Source organism: Girardinichthys multiradiatus, chromosome 13 (assembly GCF_021462225.1).
Source record: "Girardinichthys multiradiatus isolate DD_20200921_A chromosome 13, DD_fGirMul_XY1, whole genome shotgun sequence".
NCBI classification, from domain to species: domain Eukaryota; kingdom Metazoa; phylum Chordata; class Actinopteri; order Cyprinodontiformes; family Goodeidae; genus Girardinichthys; species Girardinichthys multiradiatus.
The window spans coordinates 14056272-14071823 of NC_061806.1; the positions used below are offsets into that span (position 1 = coordinate 14056272).

General features: G+C 42.0%; 1 protein-coding gene across 3 annotated transcripts in view; it reads right to left on the bottom strand.

Annotated features, from left to right (window-relative positions):
- Nucleotides 1-3770: 3770 nt before the first annotated feature.
- The window catches only part of trit1 (tRNA isopentenyltransferase 1), a 66177-nt gene continuing 54395 nt past the window's right edge, over nt 3771-15552 (bottom strand). For all 3 annotated transcript variants that reach the window (XM_047382747.1, XM_047382746.1, XM_047382745.1), the window contains exons 9-11: nt 7368-7477; nt 6274-6385; nt 3771-4335 (exon numbers count right to left, since the gene is read on the bottom strand). In XM_047382747.1, the coding sequence (XP_047238703.1) occupies nt 4157-4335; nt 6274-6385; nt 7368-7477 (401 nt within the window). In that variant the 3' untranslated portion in view covers nt 3771-4156. The remainder of the gene's footprint in view (nt 4336-6273; nt 6386-7367; nt 7478-15552) is intronic.

Below are 15552 nucleotides of genomic sequence, written 5' to 3' on the forward strand. Positions count from 1 at the left end.
TCTCTGTCCCAGTCTCAGGTCTCTTGCAGACTCCAACAGGTTTTCTTCCAGAATGGTCCTATATTTGGCCCCATTCATCTTCCCATCAATTTTGACCATCTTCCCTGTCCCTGCTGATGAAAAGCAGGCCCAAACCATGATGCTGCCACCACCATGTTTGACAGTGGGGATGGTGTGTTCAGGGTGATGAGCTGTGTTGCTTTTACACCAAACATATCGTTTTGCATTGTGGCCAAACAGTTGGATTTTGGTTCATCTGACCAGAGCACCTTCTTCCACATGTTTGGTGTGTCTCCCAGGTGGCTTGTGGCAAACCTTAAACGAGACTTTTTATGGATATCTTTGAGAAATGGCTTTCTTCTTGCCACTCTTCCATAAAGGCCAGATTTGTGCAGTGTACGACTGATTGTTGTCCTATGGACAGACTCTCCCACCTCAGCTGTAGATCTCTGCAGTTCATCCAGAGTGATCATGGGCCTCTTGGCTGCATCTCTGATCAGTCTTCTCCTTGTTCGAGATGAGAGTTTAGAGGGACGGCCGGGTCTTGGTAGATTTGCAGTGGTCTGATACTCCTTCCATTTCAATATGATTGCTTGCACAGTGCTCCTTGGGATGTTTAAAGCTTGGGAAATCTTTTTATATCCAAATCCGGCTTTACACTTCTCCACAACAGTATCTCGGACCTGCCTGGTGTGTTCCTTGGTCTTCATGATGCTCTCTGCGCTTTGAACAGAACCCTGAGACTATCACAGAGCAGGTGCATTTATACAGAGACTTGATTACACACAGGTGGATTCTATTTATCATCATCAGTCATTTGGGACAACATTGGATCATTCAGAGATCCTCACTGAACTTCTGGAGTGAGTTTGCTGCACTGAAAGTAAAGGGGCCGAATAATATTGCACGCCCCACTTTTCAGTTTTTTATTTGTTAAAGTTTGACACATCCAATAAATTTCATTCCACTTCATGATTGTGTCCCACTTGTTGTTGATTCTTCACAAAAAATTAGAATTTTATATCTTTATGTTTGAAGCCTGAAATGTGGCAAGAGGTTGAAAAGTTTAAGGGGGGAGGAGTACTTTCGCAAGGCACTGTATATACACTTCTGACTCTTACTAAAGAAAAAAAAAGCAATGTCTCATCATTGGCACATTGAGCAAGCAAAAATAAATTTGGTAATCATAACTGACCTAAAATATGAAAGTAGTTAAGTCTGTTATAAAACAAATAAGAGTATGTCTTTTTATACAGTGTAGGTAAACATCTGGTTTCAACTGCACATAGGGTGGAGAAGGTGTTACATAAGTTAGGCTGCGGCTCCCCTGCTCGGGACCTCGTGCACGGTATGCTCTCACAACATTTACAGCCTGGGTTCGGCTGGACAGGGCTGGGAGGGGACATGGAAAAGCTGAGCGGAAACAGCATGAGTAGTTGTTCAGTGAATGTAGGTAACACATAAAAACACACACAGGTGAGACCTGTATCTGTTCTAACATCTCAGGAAATACTGAGGAAGTCTGCTTTAGGAGGGTGATGGCATGCAGATACAATTTTAGGATTTGTTAAGAGTTGAAGCCCCCTGCTGGCATCTAATAAGTTCACTTAGAGAATGTGTGTGTGTGTGTGTGTGTGTGTGTCTGTGGGAGATCAAATGCGCCACAGTGCGTAAGTTACTAATTAGCCTCGTGACCACAGAGGTTGCCCCACATTTGTGTGCAAAGTTCAAGGGCCTTTGCGTCTCTGAATGGTGCAGGCTCGCTGCTCTGAGCACGGACTGATGCAGCAGTGCCTGGTGGTGCCAAGCCAAACTTGGCGAGGAACTCCAGATAGGAACATACCTCACAGAGTTTAAGTAAGAAAATAAGAGGCATGCAAAAGAGATTTTTTCTCCTCACTCAAATGAAAATATCACTTTTATAGTTTTTTCTTTTGTAATAAAGGTGAAAACATATGAAAGCGGAGAAAATAACCCCAGCAGTTTTAACTTGCAGCAGTAGTAGGGAATTAAAACAGATCATCCAAAACAGGTTATAAAAACCAGACACCAGTTGCAGGCTGACCTCTGCTCCCATATTGTATGGTAAGCTCCCAGTAAGCTTGACCCAGTTTGGAAAGCGAGAATGTGGGACACACTTCCACCTATTATGCGGCTGGAAATATTTTTAATCATGTAGATGAGGTCAAAGTGCAGGAGCATGTGAACCAAACTGAAAAAAACAAGTGTTTTAATACAATAAGAGATGACTGTAAGCTGGGAACAAACGGGGAAAAAGTGGCAGAGGAGCAGACGGAAAGGGAACGCCAAAAAATGCTTTTGAGGCAAAGCCAGATATTGTGTTAGTGCTTCACGGACAGGCAGACACACTTGGTTTGAAAGGGCTTTAACATGTTGCTAGACAAACGGTCAGCTCTGCAAAAAAAACCTCCCTCTGCTCTTAGCCTGAAGCCAACCAGTCATTAAAACACAAAGAAGAAAAAGGTCCTCCAGGACAATACAACAAGCTGGCAACAGGCAAACAAAGAACAATACCCTTGGCTGTGTGAGCTTATCACAGAAGGTTTAAACGGCAGAAAGGTACCACTAATGCTGGTGTCAAGTGAAAAACTCAGAAATCCACAGAACCTTCACAAACTCTTCCTAGTCATTAAGCTTTTTCAGATTTTTTCATTACAAACTCAAACTTCTTTTGATTGTACTGAGATGGTATGTGACAGTACAACACAGCTGAACGTATAATTGTGACGTGACAGAAAGGACACGAGCGTTTTTACATATAAAAATTTACAAAGAGTGATGTGGAGAAAACGCTTGCCCACAGCATGACTGTGCCATCACCATGTTCCTAAGTGGATATTGTGTTTTTTGCAGGGTGACGTAGAGTGTTAGTCTTCTGTCCCACGTAAAGGTCAAAAGTTTCCATTCTGGTCTCATCTAACAAGAGCACCTTGTTACATGTTTGCTGTATTCCCTACATAGAATGTGGAAAACTGCAAACAGGATGTATAACTGACCTAAAATATGAAAATAGTTAAGTCTGATTCAATACAGAGATTGTCTTCTTATGCAGTGTATGTAAACTGGTCTCAACTGCACATAGGCTGGAGAAGGTGTTACATAAGTTAGGCTGCGGTTCTCCTGTTCGGGGCCTCATGCACGGTATGGCTGGGAGGGGGCATGGAAAAGCTGAGCGGAAACAGACCTGTATCTGTTCTAACATCTCAGGAAATACTGAAAGGAAGGCTGCTTTAGGAGTGTGATGGCATGCAAATTGCATGTTTTGTCTTCTTCCCGCTCTTTCATGAAAGCCTAGAAATATGTGCCATGCACAATTGATGTTTCCTGTCGACATTTCTCCCACTTGAGGTGTAGCTGTTCGCAGCTCCTCCAGAGTTACCAAGGACACCTTGGCTGCTTCTCTGAATAATGCTCCCCGTGCCCAGACTGTCAGCTCAGGTGGACGGCCATATCTTGGGAGGCTTGCGAAGGTGCCGTACTCTTGGGAAATTGCTTTATAACCCAACCCTGCTTTAATTTCCCCACAACCTTCTCCCTGACCTGTCTGCTGTGTCCCTTGGTCTTGGTTGACTCTGTTTACTAATAAGGTGCTTTCTGAGTAAATTGATTGCACAGGATTTTATTTAGAATTATCAGATTAAAAGGGGCTGGTTGAAATGTGACAAAATGTGAATGAGTTAAAGTAATATAATTAATTGCAACGTATATATAGTTTCTTAACGGCTAGAAATGCATATCCATGAGCTGAGAACCTTTTAATATAACTCAGGTTTATTAAAGTCAAAACAAACAGAGGCAGGTGAAAGTTTGAAATGCAATCTTTTGGAAAACTGATTGTAGCAATAAGGAAATCAATAAAAATATCAGTGCCTCATATACAGCATTTTCTTTGAAAAAAATCCACAAATGTATCAAACTTAGCCTTGCAATTAAACAGGCAACAAAACAGAATTTCAGATCAGCTTTTTGTCTATTATTAAGGTCGCTTATAGTATTTCTGAACAATAACAACATGCAGCAAAGTACAGAAGTCAGAGGTGTTCAGAGGGGGTGGAAACCTGAATTAACACAGATGTAGGACAGAGAGGACAAAGCTTTCAAAGTGTCCCTGGTACTAATCTTTTGTCCTCGTTTCTTAGGAAGAACCCTGAGAGGTTTCAGTACAGTCCAGGGCTTCAGCACCATTACTGTCCTTTGTGGCGGGGCCTTCTGCAAAGATGGGAGCTGCAGTAGTGCTCTTGGGTTGACCACCTCCTGGATCAGACTTCCTCCTCTTCCTCACATGATAGTGATGCTTTTTGGATTTGAGGTGAGCTGCAGGTACATAAAAAACACACACAAAAATAAGCCTGGATATAAATGTACATAATAAAAGATGATTTGTTATCTTTCTTAAGCTTTTCAGGTTTTAAGCAGCTGCTGCCTGTTAAAATATTATAGCACCCTTCACAATTATTGGTATCCCCGGTAAAGATAGGTAAATAAATGGCTTTAACTTAGGTAGTTTAGGTACATTTATTCATTGGGCAAACATGCACCTGTCGTGACCTCTTTAAAATAAATGGAACCAAAGTCTTTTTTATTTATACCTTCTATTTTTAGGTTGATAAGAAATTATTGATTTCTAACTTCCTGTTTCCCTTCAGTATAAATATGGCATGACTCTAAAGCACATTCATTGTAACCGCCAGCCACTGAGCTGGACCAGGACCTGTCTATCTTGCGACCGCACTCAGTGAATGTGTGGAAAAGAGAACCACAGCATATATAAACACTTTCAAATGAAGGATGTTTTTATTACCACAGACTTTAGGAAGGCAGCAATGTCTCAAAGGCAGATGGTGACAAATGCAGGACGAAAACATCAAACTAATATTTTTGGAACATTTGTTGAAAATCAAAAGCTGTCATGACTATTCAAAGCTTTGGCGTTTAGCGCCCATCCCTAACTCCAGTGCATCCTAGAAGACACAGTTGGAGGCTTCAACAATTGCCTGGATCAACGACCACCTGACAAACAGACCACAGTTCGTGAGACTGAAGGGTCAGCCTAACCAGCTGGTCAGCAGCACAGGAGAACCACAGGGGACTATACTCGCTCCATTACTTTTCCCTCTGTACACCTCAGACTTCCAGTATAACTCCAAGTGCCATTATCTGCAGAAATACTCGGAAATATACAAGACGCTGAGTACATAGAGGTGGTGGACCACTTTGTGGCATGGTGTAGAAACAAACATCCTATCTTGGATGTCAACAAAACAAAAAGCAGATGAAAAGGTCAAACACCATCTCCATCATGATAAAAGGAGGTGGAGGAGTAAAAATACTTCAGTGTTCACATGGACAACAGACTGGACTGGAGACAGCAAAGCCGTTTACAAGAAGCGACAGAGTGTACTGTATTTCTTGAGGAAGCTTGGGTCCTTCAGTGTTTGCAGCAATATGCTGTAGATATTCTATAAGTTTGCTGTGGAGAGTACAGTATCTTCTGCCACCGTCTGTTGGGGTAGCAGCACCAAAGCCTGTGACCTAAAAATGTGAAACAAGCTGATAAAAGAAGGCTGGTTCTGTTCTGCGGAAAGCTCTGGAACCTTCAGAGATGATTTTGCAAAGGATTCTTCACAAAACGAGGAACATTATAGAGAACCCTGAACATCCTCTTCATGAGACTGTCCTACATCAGCAGAGTGTCTTTAGTCAGAGGCTCCTTCAGATCTGCTGTGATACAGATGCTACAGGATATCCTTCCTGTCCACATCTCCATCTACAGCACTCATAGTATTCAGGTTTCTTCAACATTTCATTTCCGTTTGGGAATAAGAAAGGATTTTTGAATTAAATTGGAATGTTAGAGGAGAAGACCAAGAGTTGTCTTGTTGGAAGAAGCAGAGTAGTATGAGGCATTGTGGAGCCAACAGTGACAACCCTGATGATTTAAAAAAACAGCTGTGTATTACTGTGGCATTTTTCCCCACTAAATAAATCTAAACAAGTTTAACATTAGATTTTTGTAAATCTTTTGTTGCGGCATTATGCTACTCCAATAAAATAATTTCTATGAACGTTTTTACACATCCTCACCAGTGTGGAGGAGGGTGCTGTTTTAACAGGTAGAAAAAAAGTTGATGCACAAGAGTGATTTCCCAGGTAGACACCTTTCTGGAAATCAACCCACCAACTACACCCATCACACGTGTTTGTTTGGTTAGATAAATAACTAGCAGAGAATAAGAATAAAACCAGTCTCACCTGCCCACTCCAGGTCTCCAATGATGATTTTGTCGCACAGGTCGCAGGTGTGGTGGCTGCGTTTGTTTCTCTGCCCCTGAACTCTGATGGGGGCCGAAGCTGGTTCCTCACCCTGACACCAGGACAAAAGAAATCTGAGTTATACTGATCCACCCCCAGACAGGACACATGGAGCATTCACCACTGGTTAATGGTGGTGAAAGCCATCTTTAGCTATGACTAAAAAATAGGCATGAACCACCTACCAGTATCAGGGTGTATTGTGGTTGGAAAAAGTTTGAATTCTAAAAGCACTAAAACGTCCTGACTTATCTTTTACTATAGTTTAAATGTTTTTAATCTGAAGCCAGAGTGACCAGAGTTTTCTCTGGCTGTATAGAGCAAAGAGTAACGCAGCGCTGTCCCTCTTGAGGCTCAACCGACAGTTGTGTGAGCAGGATGTTAAATGTAATGTTCAAAGCAAAGTGCTTAAACTAGGAAAACAACTCTTTATTCATGTTTTGTCTGTGCATTATAAACTGGAACCACAAAGAACAACTTACCTTGCTTTTAAGTTACAAGTAAATTTAATAAAATAGGATTTGCTCACTAGCTGTCTGACCTCATCTAAAAGTCTGATTTGAACTTTTGAACGTGATGTTTGATAATTCCTGCTTTAACATAACAATGTTAAACACCTAGGCTGAGTGCTGTAAGAGTGGAGCATGCACCAGCTATGAATCCTTGGCGCAGCCGTCCAGGGTTCAATCCCGACCCTGGGACCTTTACTGTACACCCCCCCCCCTTTCCTCTTCACCCATTTCCCGCCTATATACTGTGAAATAAAGGCCCCTAGTGCCACAAAATTTAAAACAGAAAAAACAAAGCATCTAAGCTGGTAAGAAAGATCGAGTGGAAGCAGAATGAGACAACCCCCCCCCCCCCCAAAAAAAAACTAAATTAGAACACAGAAAAAGTTGCACAATGGTGTTAAACGTTTGAACTGGAGAAACAGATAGAAAGAACAAAGTAAGCAAAAAGGGAAAAACTAAACTAGCGAGAGTTAGAAGGAGAGTCGCAGGCGCCGACCCACAGGCAGACTGATCAGGCCTCACCTTGCTGAGACTGTCCAGGATCTGCAGTGCAGGCTTCAGCACAGTCTCCTCCCACCTCGACACATCTGTCACATCCAGGCCGTACACATCTGGGACTCCGTCTCCTGGTCCTGCACACACACACACGTTATCATAGACATAAAGAGGAATTCTTTAATATCAACTTGTACAAGGCAGATTTTTAACTCCAATTATTTCTATTACACATGAAAATAGTTGATCTCCCACATTATGGTAATGACACCACTGCTCTAAAATACATTTGAGCATTAAGCTCTCCATGGACAGCGAGTGTGCTAATTGATTTCACACTCTAAGCCTCATGAAATGAATGCAATAAAGTCAATCTGTTAGACGATGGCAGAATCCCATCTGTGACCTGCTCCATCTGTTTCTAAGCAGATCAAACAGGATCTGGCTGGTTTGACTGGACCGGTACTAACTGGAAATAAGACGGGCAGGGGGAAGTGACGCGCCACGGAGCCGCACCCCGAAGCTCTGTCAACCTGCTGACTCACAACAGCTCGATAATGTCTTTCTCTCCTTCCTCCTCCCATCCTTCTCCTCCTCCTGCGCAGCATCCTTTTCCATCGCCATCAGTCTTGTTTCGGCTTTCAGTCACTCCCTCGCTCTCTGATGGTTCCTGCCCCTGTGTTTTCATTTTGCACCAGTCAGCAGTGTCTGGGCCAGGTCTTAGCTTTAAACCGCAGCCCCTGCTCCACCTCTATATGTGTCTGACTGTCTGAGTGAACGGCTAAAGTGTCCCTGCCCTCCACTGACGGAGGACAGACGGATGCAATGACAACATACATCAAACAAAAACCATGACATAAAAAACAAAAACCTTTACATATTTTATTAAGATTTTATGTGACTGATTTTCTGCAGCCTCAAAGTTTTTTTTTTTTTTCCAGGATCATGTCCTATATTTAGCTTCATCCATTTCTTCATGAATTCAAACTCTGACCAGATTCTGGTCTTAGTCGTACAGTATAATCTCCCCACAGCATGATGTTGCCACCACCTTGTTTCACTGCGAGGATGGTGTATTCCGTCTTAGTTTTCTGTATACCTCCTACATGGCTTGTGGCTAAATGTAAACAGGATTTTTTATGGCATTCTTTTAACAGTGACTGTCATCTTACCACGCTTACATAAAGGCCAGGCAGGCAAAGTACAAGACTAATAGTTTCTTCTGTCCACAGATCCTCCTACATGAGTAGTGGCTCTCTACAGCACCTCCAGAGTTACCACAGGCCTCTTGGTTTCTTCTCTGAGTAATGCTCTACCTGCCCAGCCTGTTAGTTTAGGTGGATGGCCACTCTTTCCGTTTTCAGATGATAGATTGGACTACTTTGGTGTTTTCTGAAGGAAAAAGGATTACACTAGATTTATTTGGGGGTATCAAAATAAAGGGATTTGAAAACACATGCTAACTACACATATATTTCGAAAACCCATGCAGCATTTGTGTTCTACATTTCTTAACAAATATGTGAAAGACACGTGCTGCAGGTTCTTAGATGGAGGTAGCAGTTTTGAATCCAAGAGAAAATGAAGGAATTACAAGATTCTCCTCACTTACTGTATGCATCATAGCATAAGTGCCTTGTGGTTATCTGGTATTTATTAAATCTCCAGTGCATCTTAATAGTTGATGTGTTTATAGAGCCAGTTGATTCAATCTGAGCCGATCAATGATTCGGATCTCTGGCTGACTGCTCGGTGTTGGTTTGTTGCGACAGGCGGACACTTTAAATCAGCATATTACGGTTAGAAAGGTCTTTTTGTCAACAACAGGTGGTCACACTCTGTTGCTTAAAACTCTACACCATATGTGTTAGTAGTGCATACTCAGATTTCTAAAAGGCCTGGAAGAAAAGAATGTTTTTAAAATAACTTTTCTGAAAGCATCTGGAAAATCCAATTGTGATTTTGCTTGTTGTCAAGATTTGTAAGTTTCTGGAACCAAAACATAATAAAATACATTTAAATTAGATGTTTGAGAGGACAGCCAACATATTCTGCAATTTAAAAGTAGAATAAGTCATAAAACTTTGGAAGGTAAATCAAATTTGGTTTCCTTTTATTTTAACATCTCAGTAGTCGGGGTGCCTAATGCCGAATCTAAAAAATTGATGGGAAACTTCTATGTACAAATTAGAGTCAATAAAGAAATGAGCAGGTTACATGTGGGTTTGTAAATCAGCAAAATAATAAAACACGAAAAAAGACCCAACAGAGGGCCATTTCCAAAAACGTCTCCTGAAATTTGTTAAGAGGTTTGTCAATTTTTATAAGGTTCCCCAACAAGCAAAGTTCTGGATCAACGGGTAATGTAACTTGAATATCACGGCGTCACAAAAGTCAATCCAGAAATCTCTCACCCTGACACACAACCAAGTACAATGTAGGAAAGAACCCACCTCTGTGGCACTAATCTGGCAGATCAGGCTTGACCTTGTGAGTTTTCTCTAGGATCAAACATAGCAGATGAAGAAAATATAGTAAACAAGCCAATACCATGCATTGGTAGTGACAGATAAGTTGACACAACTCTGACCACTTGATCTTCAATCTTCGTGTTTATGTCTGATTCCCACCTTTCCTTAGATCTATACCAAGCTGGTTAAGGACATTCAGATATCAACAAAGAGTACACTTTAGAAATAAACTTGGTGATCCACTTTCAAATATCAATTTCTTCATTTCAGTGAGTTTGGGAAAGGCCATTGTATCGTTCAAGGTGTCTCTAAGAAATTATCAGAATTAAGGTTAGCAAAAGAAAAGTACAGCTTGACAAATTATATATTCTCTTAATTGTTTAAAAGTCAGGAAAACTCATAACAGTGCTCCAGCTTGAATCCCGTTATAATGCCATGCCTCCAGGATCTTGTTGTTTACAGTCAGACGGATTTGTTTGTTCTGCTTTAAGGTGATTTGGGTGTCAGTCCGATCATCTTACCAATGGTTTTATGCACATCATACCAACGTTTAATGAGATGTAATACAACTGGGTTATTAGTATTTTTGGAAAAAACTTGGTAATTAAATTTATAAACAAAAATCACTAATGCAATTGTCTTTTAATGGATTAAATACAATATGGACCCAAGATTGAGTCATGTCATTATCAAGCAACGACAAAAGTAATCACATTTGTGCTGCAAAATAATAATTGTTAAAATTAGGTAGTTGGAGCCCCCCACTTATAGTCCCACGTCAATCTTTCCAAAGATATTCTTGGTACCGTATTGTTCCAAATGAATTGTCTTATATTTTTATTATGAATTTTAAAGAAACTACTGGATGTAATGGAATAGGAAGTGTCTGGAAGTGTTATTGCAGTCTTGGCAAAATCTTCATTTTAATGCACTTAGTCTATCCATCTATGTAAATCCTTCTCAGTTTATTAAGCAGTGCAATATAATTTCATTTATAAACATTTCCCAAATTATTGTCTACAGATGCACTTTGATACACAAAGTAGTAAAATGTTTGCTAATGGAATTATTTCAATTTTATCATTATTTAACCTGAATACTAAAACAGTACTATAAGTGTCCAATAGATCCTGTAGTCGAGTAAGAGAGTGAAGGGGGTCTATTATATATAAGAGAACGTCATCAGCTAATAAATGAATATTATGGCTTTTCTGACCCATAAAGCCCTTTATTTCAGGGTCCCTTCTTATTGCCCTCTGCCAAAGGTTCAATGGCTAAAGCAAAAACACCTGTGAACAGCAGGCAACCTTGTCTACTGGATCTATTTAAAAAGAATGGTAATGAAATTTGCCCAGTAGTTGAGATCCTTGACTTGGGTTTATAATATATCATTCTCACCCAATTAATGAACACTTGTCTAAAACAAAATTTAGTTAATACCTTGAACAAATAGGGCCATTCCAGCCTATCAAAGGCTTTTTCAGCGTCAAACGTCTCAGCCATAATGTGGTCAGATATTAATTTTGCTACATGGATTATATTAAAGAATCACAGTTATTGGCAGGTAGGCGTCTTTGAATAAAGCCACTCTGGTTTAGGCTGTCTTTGGTAATAATAAACTAGGCCTATTTGCCAGCACTTTAGAGATCAACTTATAATCTGAATTTACTAATGAGATGGGCCCCACAAGAGGTATATTTTACTCGATCTTTTAACATTTCTTTAAATATTACTGTGGGTATGGTTGAAAAGGATTCAGGAAGTGTGTGTGTTTTAAACGAGAGGTTTATTACATCTGTAATCAGTGGGATAAGCAAATCTTTGAATTCTTTATAAAATTCAGGGGGGAAACCATCCTACCCTGGAGATTTATTAGACTGAAGTAAACTCAGTACTTTTATAACTTCTTCTTTAATTAAAGGGAGGTCAAGATTTTCCCAATCTTCATTAATGTTTTGTAATTCAATTTTGGACAGAAAATCATCGATATGAGTCAAATCATTGGGTAATTCTGATTTGAACAAATTTTAATAAAAGTGTTTAAATGTATAATTTCTTTCTTTTTTTTTAAGAAACTGCTTTGGGATTATTTCAATTGTAATGGACATGGAGACGGAAAGAAAAAGTACTCCTTCTTCAGCTTGACAGCGTCCCTTACTGCCAGTGTCCACCACCGGGTTCGGGGATTGCCGCTGCGACAGGCACCGCAGACCTTACGGCCGCAGCTACGGGCAGCAGCATCGACAATAGATGCGGAGAACATGGTCTCCCGGAGGTGAGAGTTGAATATATCCCTGGCCAAGGGGTCCGCCAGACGTTCCCAGCAGACCCTCACTATGCGCTTGGGCCTGCCAAGTCTGTCCGGCTTTCTCCTCCCCCAGCGGATCCAACTCACCACCAGGTGGTGATCAGTGGACAGCTCAGCCCCTCTCTTCACCCGAGTGTCCAAAACATGTGGCCGAAGGTCTGATGATACGACAACAAAGGTGATCATTGACCTCCTGCCTAGGGTGTCCTGGTGCCAAGTGCACTGATGGACACCCTTATGTTTGAACATGGTGTTCATTATGGACAATCCGTGACTAGCACAGAAGTCCAATAACAAAGCACCACTCGGATTCAGATCGGGGAGGCCATTCCTCCCGATCACGCCTCTCCAGGTGTCACTGCTGTTTCCCACGTGGGTGTTGAAGTCCCCCAGCAGAATAATGGAGTCCCCAGGAGGGGCACCATCCAGCACCCCCGACAGGGACTCCAAGATGGCCGGGTACTCCGCACTACCACTCGGCCCGTAGGCTGAAATGATGGAGAGTCCAGCCCCTCTCGAGGAGACGGGTTCCAGAGCCCATGCTGTGTGTGGAGGCGAGCCCGACTATTTCTAGTCGATATCTCTTGACCTCCCGCACCAGCTCAGGCTCCTTGCCCCCCCAGCGAGGTGACATTCCACGTCCCTAGAGCCAGCCTAAGCATCCGGGGATCAGGCTGCCGAGGTCTCCACCTTCGTCTGCTGCCCAATCCTTTTTGCACCGGTCCCTCACGGTTCCCCCTGCAGGTGGTGGGCCCACTGGGGGATGATCTTGCGTCTCTCGTTCGGGCTTGGCCCGGCCGGGTCCTGCGAGGAGCGACCCAGCCACCAGGCGCTCTCCAACGAGTCCCGACCCCAGGCCTGGCTCCAGGGTGGGACCCCGGCTCCGCCGTACCGGGCGACGTCACATGCCTCAATTTTGTGGTCGTCATGAGGGGTTCTTGAACCGCTCTTTGTCTGACCCGTCACCTAGAGCCTGTTTGCCATGGGAGACCCTACCAGGGGCTTTTAAGCCCCAGACAACATAGCCTCTAGGATCATTTGAGCACTCAAATCCCTCCACCACGTTAAGGTGGCGGTTCAAGGAGGGGAAATGTATAATTTCCTTCTTTTTTTTAAGAAACTGCTTTGGGATTATTTCAATTGTAATGGACATGGAGACGGAAAGAAAAAGGAAAAAAAAACAAGCAACAAAGAGAAAGGTGGGGCAAAAAGGAAAAAGGGAGAGATGGACAAAATAATAAAGAACAGAAAGAATGGCGAACAGAATACAAGATATCACCCTAGAAGACTGCTTCTACACCTGCAGAAACATATATAACAACAGCATTGTTACAGAAAAGTGCAGGGTACTAATGAATGCAAGATGGATTTAGTGGTAACGGTGGCTCAATATATGACATCTGTGTATCTGTTAAGCGTGCTTGTGTAAATAAGGTTTCTCCATAAAAATATGCAATAGCGAGTGTGAAGAGCCATGGACCTGCGCCCCTGGACCCGAGACAGACACTGAGGAGATCTGAGCAACAGACAAAGGCCCCCCAGAGCACGGGACCCTGAGAGGACCACCGCAACTACCCCAGAGAAGAGCAGAGGAGAGCCCCAGCAGCAGACACGGGAGCAGCACAAGACCAAACCCGACAATAAAATAGGTACACACACTCACAATCACAGATTCCCACCCACATGCGTACACATACAAACACTCACACCCAACGTAAAGACACACAACAATTGACATTAACATATTTCACACTCCCCATACATACTCTGTACTCCCAGGTCCAGGTACCGATATTCCAGAGGGGCAACTAGTCCCCAGACCCAGGAGGCGGTCCCCTTCCTTGCGGGGTGGAGACGGGCAGACCGCCCCAGCACCAGCCCGGACTAGTACTGGCCATGAAGAACCATTTTTTTAATGGTCTTTTTGCACAACAGTGTTTTAACACAAAGTAGTGCACGACATGAAGTAGAAGGAAAATTACCGTTTTCTAAATGCTTTACAAACAAACTATACAAATCTGAAACATGTGATGTGCATTTGTTTTCAACCCTCTTTACTCCAATGCCCCTAAATAAAATCCAGAGCAACCAACAGCCTTTAGACATCACCAAATTAATATGTAGAGTTCAACTGTGTGTAACTTATGAATCTGGCAGTTCTGTAAAGGCCTCAGAGTTGTTTTTAGAGAACATCACCGACAGCATCATGGAGACCAAAGAACACAGCAGACAGGTCAGGGAGAAGGTTGTGAAGAAGTTTAAGGCAGAATTAGTTCATAAAACAATTTCCCAAGCTGTGAACATCTCACAAAGTGATGTTCATTCCATCATCTAAAAATGGAACAGCTAGAAAACCGCCAAGACATGGCCGTCTTTATTTAGTTGGATTGTCCTTTTGTGGGAGGTATTGTCTCAACACTGTTTGTCTTTAGAAGACAGTTCTTCTGATGTGCCACAGAATACAGGGCCAAATTTATTTGTCTTGTGAGTTCAAATATGATCAATCCTTCTGCAGACTGGCTAGCCCCACCTTTAAGCAGATTCTCATGCAAATGAATCCCATTAACCTTTAAAGTAGTGTTTGCCAACTCAATTATGGCCTAATCCTTTTCGCACAGACTGAAGTGTGAATTGGAGAGCAGCAGACAGCGCCATGACTGATGTTTCCAACTCTACTGGGAACTGTCTGGGCCTCCATTATTATAAGGGAATACAAAGTCCCAACTATGACAGATCATCTCCAAAGAAAACTGCTTAGGCTCCACAGAACCACAAACTCGCAATCAGTTTAGGCACAAGCCGCATTTTAACTGCCTCTCATCCGAATTTGCATACCGTGGGTATGATAAGCAGGCAGCCGCTTGAACATGTGGAGCGGCTTGTTATTTTAAAGTCGAGGCAAGCTGTGCGTATTGAACTAGCCGACAAAGAGCGTAAAAGCAGAATAAACAGATTCCAAATGCAAACATCCCACTCTGCACCTGCCTCATTTAGCATCACAGCGTTTCAGTGTCTACTTCCTGCTCACCATTTACCCATAACCCTCTGCACTGTGTACTGGTTACTATGTTTCAGTCTTGGTTAAAGTCACAATTGAGAAGGCAGGTATGAGGTTCTCATTCTCTAAACCCTAAATATCTAGATGCCATGGATTTGTTAAAGAAATGTAAAAAAATATAACACAATAAGTACTTTTATTTTATAACAAAAACAATTATCCAAGACAATAGAACATAAATCTAAACAGTAAAACATACTGGTTACTGTAATATTGCTAATCTACTGTTGCATCTCAATAATTTTAGAATGTCAATAAAAAACAAAAATTGAGTCAAAAATGAAACTTATATGATCAAGATCATACAACACCATCCATGAGGAGTGAAAGTCATTGCTTTTAAGGGTGGTTGTTTATATAGTGGTGTTTCCAAGC